Raw genomic sequence first — 13,846 nt, 5'->3', positions numbered from 1 at the left:
ACAAGCGTGTCCGAGACGATTGTTTACATTTCATGGGAAGCGGTAGATACAAAAAGTCACTAGTAGCCAACACTGCTATCCTAATCATACAACCATCAGACTGTGAGCACGGTTAGTCGTGCTGTAAGGTACATCTAAAACAAAACCGAGAGAAATATTTTGACACTTAGATGATTATGAACATTGGACATACATTTGAAACATTTTTTTTTCAGGTTAGAAAAATTATTTTAAAAATGCACCAGACTTTAAAGTTTAATTAGGTCGTCATCAACATCTATGAACTTTGTATCAAACAATCCTATTTGTGCTATAGATCCTCAATTAATTGGTTAACAACAGTAGCTAGTGTAAACACTTTTAAAGAACATGTAGATATCTATAGGTATATAAAAAATATAAACCATGGTAACACATGTATTTATTCAGATATTGAATTGTTTGTAGGTCTGATATGGCCCGAACTAATCAGGAAACTCCAGGATCTGCCAGGACCAAGACACTAACTAAAGGGTCAAATGGCTCCACTCCTCGTAGGACCAGAACTCCTGACTCAAGCAATTTTGGATATCTTAGACAGAGACTTGAAAGAAGGAGTGTGACTAGAAATCCTATTCAAAAATTGGGAGAAGATGATAGCTTCCAAGCAAAGACAAGTCCTACATTGGAACGGTTGAGAATGACACCAGGTTAATATATTTTTGTGATTGGCCAATTTTTCATTTTGTTTCAATTTTGAGCATGAATTTGTCACAACAGTTTTAGATGTATCACAAAGTATTGTACAGACATAACAGTATATATTATGTGTGTTTGTGTATGTGTGTACATGCACATGTACACCTGTATATGGTGTATGTGGAATTATATGGTATATATGGTTTTAGTTGTGAAAAGGAATGAGTTCTATAACTTGTTGGACAATATAAGGTTGTCAATATTTTTCTGGAGACCCCATGCTAGTGTCAATGATAATTACGACAATCCGACAGGTACTAAATCTAAATAAGGTCAAGGTGTTTATATCACTGACTTGTAGACTGTAGTAGACTTTGGTATATCACAACCAGTATCGGATTGGTATATCACAGCCAGTATTGGATTGGTATATATCACAACCAGTATCGGATTGGTATATCACAGCCAGTATTGGATTGTTATATCAAATCAGTATTGGATTGGTATATCACAGTCAGTATTTGATTGGTATATCATAGTCAGTATTGGATTGGTATATCACAGCCAGTATTGGATTGGTATATCACAACCAGTATCGAATTGGTATATCACAACCAGTATCGGATTGGTATATCACAACCAGTATCGGATTGGTATATCACAGTCAGTATCGGATTGGTATATCACAGCCAGTATTGGATTGGTATATCATAGTCAGTATTGGATTGGTATATCACAGTCAGTATTGGATTGGTATATCAAGTCAGTATTGGATGGTATATCAAGTCAGTATTGGATTGGTATATCACAGTCAGTATTAGATTGGTATATCACAGTCAGTATCGGATTGGTATGTCACAGCCAGTATCGGATTGGTATATCACAGCCAGTATCGGATTGGTATATCACAGTCAGTATTGGATTGGTATATCACAACCAGTATCGGATTGGTATATCACAGCCAGTATCGGATTGGTATATCAAGTCAGTATTGGATTGGTATATCACAGTCAGTATTGGATTGGTATATATCACAACCAGTATTGGATTGGTATATCACATGTACAGTCAGTATTGGATTGGTATATCAAGTCAGTATTGGATTGGTATATCAAGTCAGTATTGGATTGGTATATCACACCCAATATCGGATTGGTATATCACAGTCAGTATTGGATTGGTATATCACAGTCAGTATTGGATTGGTATATCAAGTCAGTATTGGATTGGTATATCACAACCAGTATCAGATTGGTATATATCACATCCAGTATTGGATTGGTATATCACAACCAGTATCGGATTGGTATATCACAGTCAGTATTGGATTGGTATATCACAACCAGTATTGGATTGGTATATCACAACCAGTATCGGATTGGTATATCACAGTCAGTATCGGATTGGTATATCACAGCCAGTATTGGATTGGTATATCACAACCAGTATCGGATTGGTATATCACAACCAGTATCGGATTGGTATATCACAGTCAGTATTGGATTGGTATATCACAACCAGTATTGGATTGGTGTATCACAACCAGTATCGGATTGCATTGGTATATCACAGCCAGTATTGGATTGGTATATCACAGTCAGTATTGGATTGGTATATCACAGCCAGTATTGGATTGGTATATCAACCAGTATCGGATTGGTATATCAAGACAGTATTGGATTGGTATATCAAGACAGTATTGGATTGGTATATCACAGTCAGTATTGGATTGGTAATCACAACCAGTATCAGATTGGTATATATCACTTCCAGTTTTGGATTGGTATATCACAACCAGTATCAGATTGGTATATATCACAGCCAGTATTGGATTTATAAGCTTTTGATGACTACACTCTAGCGTCACCCCAAACATCACACTTTAAATCCTATATCCGTTGTGATTCACTAAAGACTACTCCAATACATACTAATTATAACCTGAAGAAAATGTTTCATCAAAACTGTACGCCCATTCTCTCCTATTATAACCTGAAGAAAATGTTTCATCAAAACTGTACGCCCATTCTCTCCTACTCCATGAGGAGATTTCTTAATTCATTGTAAACTCTATATTACTTACAGGGAGAGTGTTTAAAGATCGTCAGACCCTGATAATGAAGCATGCTGAAGCCAAGGACAAAGTGGACTGTCTCAGTGTAGGAGGGGGTGTGGCCATGTGGCCCGAGATGGAACGAATGAGGCTATCCCGTGGAGATACAGTTCAAATCATCCTTGTTGCAATTACGCTATTCAGCACTGTTATCATCTTGTTCAATTATCTTCATGGTAAGTATAGGAATTTCCACATTTGTTGATTGTCAGAGTAAATTCCCCAATTGTTACATTTAGTAACTGTACAGGAAACTTATGACATCAATAATAATTTTGCTCTTCGAGAAATGGTAGATAATCCTTCGAAGCTATGTCATTATAGACTAGATTTATGTCCACTCCAGGTGCTGTCATATAAGCTATATTAGGTATATAGAGGATTTTGAATGGTTACCTGTTTAATTTAACATATTGTTCACGAATATGACAGAATATCGATATTTTCACGAGTGCGAATCACGAGTGATAAATATCGAAATATTCTGTTATATGAGTGAAATATATGTTATATTAAACGGGAAACCATTCAATTTTCTTTTTATTGCATTCTATATACTTAAAAACAAAATTTAAAACATTGACAAATTAATAGTGTCAAAAAGTGCGGGAGTCATTCATGATCTCTTCATGACGTTACTCAATGTCAACTTGACGGCGCCATTTTGAAAGATCTGATAAGCGCAATTTAAGCATTTTCTGCCGTTATCAGAGAATCTGTGCATGAATAGCTAAGGTCAAGTGAGTGTTTTGTCAAAACTTAGTCTGAATATTTCAGAAATACACCAAAATAACCAATTTATTTATCTTGGCTTCGACTGGAAAAATCGACAAGTTTGAATGCGGTGAATACAAATTAAAGGTTCGCTCTGATTGGTCAAAAATGGAAAACTTATATTTTCACTGCAAAACTTATATTTTCACTGCAAAATCTTATATTTTTACTGCTCATTCGATGCAGTGAAATATAAGTTTTATTAGTTTGATAAATTTCTATATTTCATTGGCAAAAATGTAATAATATGTTTTATGTCCACTCCAGGTGCTGTGATGTCCAACTTATTATTTTACTATGGGAAGCTGAAGACACACCACACTTCCCATCCTGTTACCATGACAACACAGGAACAGTTCAACATGAGCCTCATCAGCTGGCATAAAGACTTCACCGAGTTACTGGTAAATTTGTCAGTGGTCATGTTCTGGAATCTATTAGATACATGTAGGTAGATGGCTACATTGGTGATTTGGTACACGTACAATATCGTATTTGGTGTGTTAACACTTAAATTTTAATGAATCAATCTAAAACTATGGATGTTTTTGTAGATACATCTTTTGTGTTTAGAGTACACAACTCTTTAGTTCAAAAGTAAAAACTCTCAAAAATAATAACTTACTCTACAAAAATCATAAAAGTATGTCTGAAAATATTTAATCAATTAAATAAAACATTTCAGAGTTTTTTTTCAATTTGAAAATAACGGTTTTGAATTTTGGATTAGTTACGAATTAATGTTCATGTATTATTTTCAGAATGAAATCCACCAGCGATTTGATGTGAGCAGTGTACCCCTAACCTACCATATATATATATGCTGCTATGCTGCAGGGCTCGGTACGCTGATGTATTATCTCTATGATAGCATGTTTGCCAAAAATAAACTTTCACCCAAAAGGATCAAGAAATGGTTAGTAATACTGACACTGTTTTGTAAAAAGAAACCTCAATTGTATTCCGTAATGAAAATTATGTTGATTGATGGATTGATTTTAGAATTAGCCACGCTACACAAAAGTAGTGTCGAGGATGACTGTAGAACACAATTCAGAAGAGGTGATCGCTGTTGACTCTAGATAGATATGAAGTTTGTTCTGCATAATGTAAAGGTGTTGATTTTGACTAGGGCTATTTGGAACTTAACGGTTATAAACAAAAAACATGATGTAAAGGTGTTTGATTTTGACTAGGGCTATTTGGAACTAAACAGTTATAAACAAACCCATGATGCACCTGTGCTGGATGTAATGTACAGTTTCATTTTGCCATCTTTATCCCACACTTTCGACAAACTTCAAAAATCATGGGGTCAAAGGGAAGGGATCTAAAACAGTTCTAGCCACTTAGTGAAACAGACCTTGTTCAGACTTAGTTAAGTGGTGTAATTTATTAATGTCTGTAATTTGAGACATCAGGTTTTTAAAGAACCGTTAATATGGAAATATATCAGAAACTTATTAGCCAAAATTGAGATATTGACTGATTAAGAAGAAAATTATAAGGGTTTTGAGGGACAGCAAGTACTATGGCGCCAATTTCGAAAACAAATAGGTACCATTTGGTTGCCATGGTAACCAAAAGAAACCATACTCATTGAATGTTTGGGACCATGTGTAGATGTAAATGATCATTCAATGCACAGGTTTTGTCTAATGGCCAATAACTCATCAGTCCTTGGATTAATTTTATTCATATTTGGTCAAGAGGTGTCTAGCTTCCTAATGCCTATAAATAATTAAAGACATCAAGTGTTCCTAGAACTGTTGATATGAAAACATAATGAAGGCCTCTGATTGGTCAAAATTTAGATATCGTCATAATAAGTTGAAAATTGGTAAGTAAGGGTTTTAAGGGACAGCAAATACAAAAGTGCTATTTTCCAAAAAAATAGATGTGATTTAATTGGTTGCCATGGTCGCAAATGATGAGTAGCAGGTGGTATTCTGTTCTTTGCACCAGCATTGATTTGTAAAAAAACTCCTCAAAACTTCCAATAACCAGCCATTTTGTTTTTATTATAATATGCCCATCAAACTTCAATAGGCATATAATTTGGTATAACGACTGCATCCATCTGGTCACACATCTGCCGTCTGGTTAAAGTTTTGATGCAAGTTTCTTGAGTGGTCTACAGTTCTATTTTCCTGATTTTGGGTTTGAACGTTCATGTGGAAATTATCAAGGACAATATATATGCATTTCATTTTAGAAAATGACTTTTCTGTTTTTTTGTGTCACCTTCCGGGACAGCGATGACCAACGTTAAAAGTTTTGCATTTTACTGTTGCATATACATTGTATGAGACTGTTTTCTGTCAAATTATAAAAACTAGAGCAATCAAACTTGGTTATAGATGTATCATGGTTGTATTACTGAATGTATTATACTTTTTACTAGCATTTCTACGAAATTTGTATTTTTGTATTTCAAAAACTTCGAAGAAAATCAATGAGTTTTGTTAGTCTCTTCTGTCCCCATGTAAAATGCGTATGATATTGACAAAGCGGGACAGACAACACATATTATTACAAGTAATGGGTGTTTTGAAATTTTGGACATAATTGCGACTTACTTTTCTTTAACAATTTTTGGTTTGTTCATTGGTCTACAGTTCAGTCAGATTATGTGTTACTGTCCTAAGTTTTGGCATGAATATAAGGAAATTAAGCATTGATTTTGTTTTGAAAAGTTTATAGCATGCCAGTTAGCCACTCCTAAAGTGAGACAAAGCTTATTCTAATGCAAGAATGTATATTATGCATTTATGGCTCTTGATGAGTGATACGGAGGTTTGTTTACCCGACGATGTCATGAGAGCTGAGGTTAAATAAACCTTCTTATTACCCTACATCCAGCTGGGCTATAAAATTTTGATTACTGTAAACGTACTTATTTTAGCGCAATCAAATTTTAGCGCATTTGCAGATTTTAGCCAGTTAGCGCAATGATGAATTAGCGCATCCACAGAACTTTCTATAGAAATAGAACGTACAAAAAGTAATTAGCGCAATCATAATTTAGCGCAAGGCTTCCAGCGCGAAAAGCGCTAAAATAAAATTACCGCTAAAATATGTACGTTTACAGTATACTGAAAAAATAATCAGTAATGAGTAATGATATTCAAAAATAAACTGAAGACATCAAATATAATTTTATTACAAACCCCTGTGATCCCGGTCGCTCAATTGATACGATTCCAAGGCGAGGTGTTATTGACAGTTTCTTTTAGAAACTCTTGGAAACAGTTGATATGTACATTTGTTGATATTTTGGTGTTCTGAGTTCTGAGAAATCTTTTTTTTTTTTGCAGTATTTTATCTATTTCTGCTTCATCGCGCAAAAATGTTTGCATTTATGTTCGTTTACCACTTGTATACAACAGAATGTGAGGGTCGCCATGGGGGCATGCGCTCCACGGAGATATGTTTTATATCCCTGGCTTATGCAGCCCAGGGAAAATATGATGTTTTATTTCCCGGCCAAGTGATAGTGTTTCGGCTATTCACGGGCATTGATATGTATAATAAAACACGATATGTCATTCGACCAGCGTATATTGTTCTAACCCACAGTACTCTTGTTTATTACTGTTGATGTGAAATCATTTCCTGTTTTACAAACCTATTGTGACGGCTTTCCCTCTGTTGTAGGGTGTGTCTGTTGACCGTGATTGGGACATGGACATTGGCCTTGGCTTGTCTGCTGGTTTGTGCCTACCTCGTGGAGACTACAATTCAGATCAATGTCCACCTTGTTGGTGAAGTACTGGTGAGTACAATAAACTTTGATGTTAATAGTGGTACATCATTTCAGGCCACCAAATATCACTAAAAATCATCAAATATCACTACATACAATGTATCACCAAATATCACTAAATATCAACCAAATATCAACAAATATCACTAAATACATTGTATCACCAAATATCACTAAATACATTGTATCACCAAATATCACTAAATACATTGTATCACCAAATATCACCAAATATCACCAAATATCACTAAATATCAACCAAATATCACCAGGAATTACCAGGTCATACAAAATTCAGTTTTACATTTTCTTATAAATCATTAACTACCACAATACCTCGAGATGGAAATTAATGTGAAAACTCCTGCAGACATTCACAGGTTAAGACGAAATTACGCTAAAATTCCCCCATTGTCTTGCCAGGGGTCACGTTTTTGATTTCCAGGAATCAGTCTTGAAAAGATCTTCAATCATTGAGCTTCAGGAAACTAGTAATATGCACAAATATTTCCAAGGAATAGATCATATTTCAAATCTTTTTGATTCTACAATTTAATTTGAAAAGAAAAATAAGAAAACACAGTTACAGGCCATGGTTGTTTTTACCACATTACATTGATGTAAATACAGGATGCATTTAGAAAATAATGTTCACATATGAAATATACCAGTCCAGCATATGTCATCATAATAATTTGAAAATGCCTTTCTTTACTGTTCAAAGATCCAGTTTACCACATATATACTTGCTCTTTCTTTCCTCAAGGGGGATGCCCTAACTACCAATTTTGATCTTACAATGCTTGGACACATGTTGGATTATTGGAAGATGCGATGTCTGCCCCCGACGACGGCAGGGATGTTGACTATCTTGGGGGTTGTGGCAGTAAAGGACGTTATGTATTATCTACAGTACTACAGTTTACCTATAATTACTGTTCTGTTTACACCTGTATTTAAACTTATCGTGTCTCTTTACACCATATACAACATCAAGACACACTGACACCTGTATTTAAACTTATCGTGTCTCTTTACACCGTATACAACACACTGACACATGTACAGTTACACCATAACTCTCTATCAGGTTTACCTGTAATCAACACCTGTAGATATTCTATTACTTACATGAACAGTCTGTATTTGACCTAATAAGCATAGTTCACCTTTTTTAGAAGAGGATATGTGTATTTATTACAACATATAAACCTTCCTTACCTCACTGATCTGTTAAAATAATCTCCAGTCTTTTAACCAAAGTCTCTGAATTGTTTTCTTCACATGAAAATGTAAAATATGTAAATGAAAAAAAAATCTGTTGTTTTCTTCCACACAGATTTCACTGGTAAACTTTTCCTTTTACAAAGTTTATTAAGTGCACCAAGTGTTTTTGTTTACTAAGCACTTTTTGTTTAATATTAGGTCGCCTGCAGTAAATACTTGTGTTAAGTACAATTTATAGTTGTACATGTATATACATAATTGTAATACAATTCATTGGGAACTTATTTGTTTGAGGGGGAAAATCTTGAAACAAAAGCAATTTTTAACCAGAGTTTTCAGTTATCTGTCCCCGATAGTGTCCCCGACTTTCTTATCAGTTGTTACACGTTCATAATTTGATTTAAAATTCTGGTAAATGAACCTGAATCTCCGTATAAACTCAGTTAATTCATTAGATAAATGTTTCTTAATTTGCAAGATCATATTTAAAAACAGTTACTGTGATATATCAACTCTCTAGAGATGTCCAGTAAATCTTGGCTCTGCCTGGTACCTGTCTGGGACTGACTCATAGTAGATAAGGAATAGTGTGGAATAATAAGGTTTTGATTTATTGTATACACAATTGAGACAAAGTCTATATTAAACCGTTAGTCCTATATCATTATTTTACTTTGTAATATATTTCCGAGGCATGGCGGTCAATGGTATGACGTAGGGCTGAGTGACCAAATTATAACATATTGTTGAGGTACGCTGTCACACTGGTCAATGGTAGGACGTAGGGCTGAGTGACTAAATTATAGCATATTATTGAGGTACGATGTCACACTGGTCAATAGTAGGACGTAGGGCTGAGAGACCAAATTATAGCATATTGTTGAGGTACGCTGCCACACTGGTCAATAGTAGGACGTAGGGCTGAGTGACCAAATTATAGCATATTGTTGAGGTACGCTGTCGCACTGGTCAATGGTAGGATGTAGGGCTGAGTGACTAAATTATAGCATATTATTGAGGTACGATGTCACACTGGTCAATAGTAGGACGTAGGGCTGAGAGACCAAATTATAGCATATTGTTGAGGTACGCTGCCACACTGGTCAATAGTAGGACGTAGGGCTGAGTGACCAAATTATAGCATATTGTTGAGGTACGCTGTCGCACTGGTCAATGGTAGGATGTAGGGCTGAGTGACCAAATTATAGCATATTGTTGAGGTACGCTGCCGCACTGTAGGATGTAGGGCTGAGTGACCAAATTATAGCATATTGTTGAGGTACGATGCCACACTGGTCAATAGTAGGACGTAGGGCTGAGTGACCAAATTATAGCATATTGTTGAGGTACGATGTCACACTGGTCAATGGTAGGAGCTAAGCAGAGCAAAGTGACCAAAGAGTGTATCATCAGTTCCAGTCCCAGGGGCTCTGTGTTGTATCATCAAACAGGCTTTACTCTGTCCAGTTCCAGTTGACTTCATTGTAAATGAGTACATGACAGGGCAGTGCAAGAAATGTGTAAGCTGTTAGCACCGATTTGCTCTCCAGGAAGTTGAGAAAGAAATTGATGTAGTTACTTAAGGCCCAAGAACCATCAATAACAATTTGTGAATTGCTTTGAGACGGCTCTATTGCAGCGGTTCAGATTTATTATTATCAATAATTATATATATATACAATGTAGTTGAACTTAATGTTATATAAAATATTTTGTTGGACAATGGTCGCTGCTTTGTGTCATAAACTATATCAAATCTTTGCAGGAGAATCAAAGACATATTACATTCCTACAATATTCAAACATTCATTGTCTTAATATAGATCATCACATAGATACCATACCTGTACAGGTCCTTACACAGGCACTTGAATATAAAATGCTAAATTTCAAAATTTTAGATATGGCAGGGGTCTGGGTACTGTGGAAAGTAGTACCGAGACCCCTACCATACCTAAAACTTTGAAAAGTAATTTTAATATGTAAGTGACTGTGGTCCTATATTGTTATAATCTGTATAGACACAAAAATCAGTGTAATGTATGTATGTATTGTGAATATAAAATATTTATTTTTAATAACGATTTGTGTCCTTTATGTGTCGCCTGGAAAAGGCGACATATGAGTATCACTATGTCTGTAGCGGCATCCACCCAATGGTTTCCGTGTGATAACTTGAGTTCCCTTCAGCCAATCAAACTCAAACTTCATACAGTGCTTCCTTACCAAAAGTGCTTGCTTGGGATTGCTTTTCATGTTCATGGTATATGCCACTTTGTAAAATTGCATAGAAACCAATAATAAAAGATATAGAAGAAAACATAACGAAAATGTCCATAGATAGAAATTTATTTCAAATACAAAGAAAATTATGTGAATACTGCATTATATTGTCATACTGGTTACACAGGAAAGACAAAGAATACTGCTTCTTACATAGTAAAAACAAATCATAACAGACTCATTCACGATTAATTGTCCAGCACTTACAACTATCAACAGATACTCGAGGCACCATCACTCAAGACCGATGCTGACTAGATAATATTCCAGAAACTTGTCTGAGATTAGTTCTGACTAAATAGTATCACCAGATACTCGTCTGAGACCGATGCTGACTAAATAGTATCACCAGATACTCATCTGAGACCATACTGACTAAGATCACCAGATACTCGTCTGAGACCGATGCTGACTAAATAGTATCACCAGATACTCGTCTGAGACCGATGCTGACTAAGATCACCAGATACTCGTCTGAGACCGATGCTGACTAAGATCACCAGATACTCGTCTGAGACCGATGCTGACTGGCGAGATACAAATGTATGGGCAGTTGCTGAAATATAATCCTGACAAATGTAACAGTACAACAAGCATGATATTGATGTAGATGAAAAGAAACTTATTTATGAAATATGTAGATGGAATGTGTTTTAATATAGATATGATATTTATATAAAGGATCAAATTTACAAACTATTTGGATTGGATGTAGATATTCAATGATCTTTGATCATGAACTGATACATCTAAATAGTACTGGGTATGTATTTATTTACGTTAGGGATTCCCGAAAAATATTTCTTAATGTAGAAATATATTTAATAATAGATATTTCTATTAAGGATTCCTGAAAAACTATTTTTGAATGTTAAATATTACTGGGTATTTCTGTTAGAGTCCCCAAAACCAGTTTGATATTACTAGGTATTTCTGTGGAGGATTCCCGAAAACTTTTGAAAACTAGCTATTTTCTAATGTTTTCTATTAGGGTTTCCCAATAATTATTTTTTATTATGTATTTTTCTTACAATGTTATGTATTTGTGATATCTATATAAAATCAAAACAAAACTTCAGGAAAATGTAGTAATACAGATTAAATTTTAAAGTCTTTCGTAGATGGCATAAAAAATATTTAAATAATTTTTTTTTTTCATTTTTTTTTTTTAATTAGTTATCTGACAAATTGCGTAGGTAACAAACATCCGATGTATGTACATGTATCATCAGTCACTCACCGATACTTGCATGAGTTATATACTAGAAGCTGTAAATTATACAATCACAGTCACTCTTTCAATGAGCAATGTTCATATAAACTGATCCAGTTACAAAATGTACATATCAATTTAATCTATAGCTTAACGACATGCAAGTCAAATCTTTTAAAGCATTTGTAGAATCATTCATAAATATCGCCTGATCATCATCTTGAATCCTTACTACATGGAGTGCATATTACATGTAGTTCTCCAATTAAACTTATGCTTAAACACCAATAATTAATTTTTCTTTGTTTTCATGGTAAATACTCAAATGTGATTGGTCGAAAAATTCTTTTCATTCTTCTATGAAAGAAATTCCGAGAATGGCGTGAAAAATGTGACGTCACAATACGACAATTGACGTTGCGTATTGATTTGAGAAAAAGAATCCCATTTAAAACCAGTAAAATTGTACATAAAACATGTTTTAAATTAGAAAATCATTTTCGAAATTTATTATAAACGTTGATGTCAATTTTTGTTTGCAAACTGTATGAATCCGCATAGCGGATTCTTACAGAAGTTTGCAAACAAAATTTGTTTCATACCCCGATGAAACTAAAAAAAAATGACATCAATGCTTAATTAGTAAAAAGATTTCAAAACTGAAAAAAAAAGAAAACAAAAAAAAACAAAAAAAAACAAAAAAAAAAAGTAAAAACGAACACCTGCAGCTAGCCCTCTAAAAATCTTTGAATGTATGCGATATATACAAATACAGTAGCGATTTTTTCCCCAAATGTCATTAAGCCACTTAACCAGCTTTTATAAACAAAAATATACTTTATCCTAAAAAAAGTAGTGCTGTTTACACAGGTATTAAATGTCATAATTTGGGAAAGATTTCTTTCAGAAATCCCCCAAATAAAGTGTAATACATGACATTAAAACCCTTTAGGGATATCAATAATACACTGTACCTCCATACTCACCAATCTCTGCCTACAGAGAGATAACAGTAACCTGTCATAGATGTCAATCATATATACATTTCAACTACAGAGACTTGTGTGTCAAACTGTCATAGACACATTATACTTTCAAGCAGGTAGATATACATCTCTGAAGACGGATTCTCTTGGACATTCCAACAGGTAGATGAGCATCCCTGAAGATGGATTCTCCTGGACATTTTGCAGAAATCTTTGTTTAATGGCAGAAGGGACTGTCCCAAACATGTACTGTATCTCCCGTCTAAAAGTTCTCAAAGTGGTGTTTGAATATGGTACCCTGAATTTTGTTGAGGTCAGAGCAGGTCCTGTCCAGTTGGTTGGTCATTGGTGGAGGGCCACAGCTGAACACTCCGACACGATTAACCTGTAAATACGAAAACACTGGACGTAAGAACGGATTCATCATCGGTTTATATAATACATCATAATGGTTTTAATATACGATGTATACTATAAACTTTAGTTAGTTGTCTGGTGATAATGTACTATAAACTTTAGTTAGTTGTCTGATGATAATGTACTATAAACTATAGTTGTGTGATGATAATGTACTATAAACTATAGTTGTGTGATGATAATGTACTATAAACTATAGTTGTCTGATGATAATGTACTATAAACTATAGTTGTCTGATGATAATGTACTATAAACTATAGTTGTGTGATGATAATGTACTATAAACTATAGTTGTGTGATGATAATGTACTATAAACTATAGTTGTGTGATGATAATGTACTATAAACTTTAGTTGTGTGATGATAATGTACTATAAACTATAGTTAG

The 13,846-nt window shown here is 34.5% G+C and overlaps 2 protein-coding genes across 4 annotated transcripts in view; one reads left to right on the top strand and one right to left on the bottom strand.

Moving 5' to 3' along the window:
* Positions 1-20: 20 nt before the first annotated feature.
* LOC117334186 lies at positions 21-10,636 on the top strand. 2 transcript variants are annotated; one of them, XM_033893666.1, is made up of 8 exons: positions 21-128; positions 448-689; positions 2,764-2,967; positions 3,833-3,969; positions 4,327-4,481; positions 7,223-7,340; positions 8,098-9,778; positions 9,905-10,636. In XM_033893666.1, the coding sequence occupies exons 2-7, from the start codon at positions 455-457 to the stop codon at positions 8,335-8,337; spliced, it is 1,089 nt and encodes a 362-aa protein (XP_033749557.1). In that variant the 5' UTR covers positions 21-128; positions 448-454; the 3' UTR covers positions 8,338-9,778; positions 9,905-10,636. The 2 variants fall into 2 exon arrangements, with proteins under 2 accessions (XP_033749557.1, XP_033749556.1); XM_033893665.1 differs by having other exon boundaries at positions 9,838-10,636.
* A 1,981-nt stretch (positions 10,637-12,617) lies between these two features.
* LOC117334185 (dual oxidase 2-like) overlaps positions 12,618-13,846 on the bottom strand; it is a 62,515-nt gene continuing 61,286 nt past the window's right edge. The window contains exons 31-32 of one of the 2 annotated variants that reach the window (XR_004534058.1): positions 13,211-13,425; positions 12,729-13,158 (exon numbers count right to left, since the gene is read on the bottom strand). Coding sequence is in view for 1 of the 2 variants with exons in the window: in XM_033893663.1 (XP_033749554.1) it covers positions 13,303-13,425 (123 nt within the window). In the remaining variant the exon portion in view is untranslated. Of the gene's footprint in view, positions 13,426-13,846 lie in introns of both variants that reach the window. The other variant, XM_033893663.1, reaches the window with a different exon arrangement.

The sequence above is a fragment of the Pecten maximus genome, chromosome 9 (assembly GCF_902652985.1).
Source record: "Pecten maximus chromosome 9, xPecMax1.1, whole genome shotgun sequence".
Lineage (NCBI taxonomy): Eukaryota > Metazoa > Mollusca > Bivalvia > Pectinida > Pectinidae > Pecten > Pecten maximus.
This window is presented reverse-complemented; position numbering and strand designations above follow the sequence as displayed.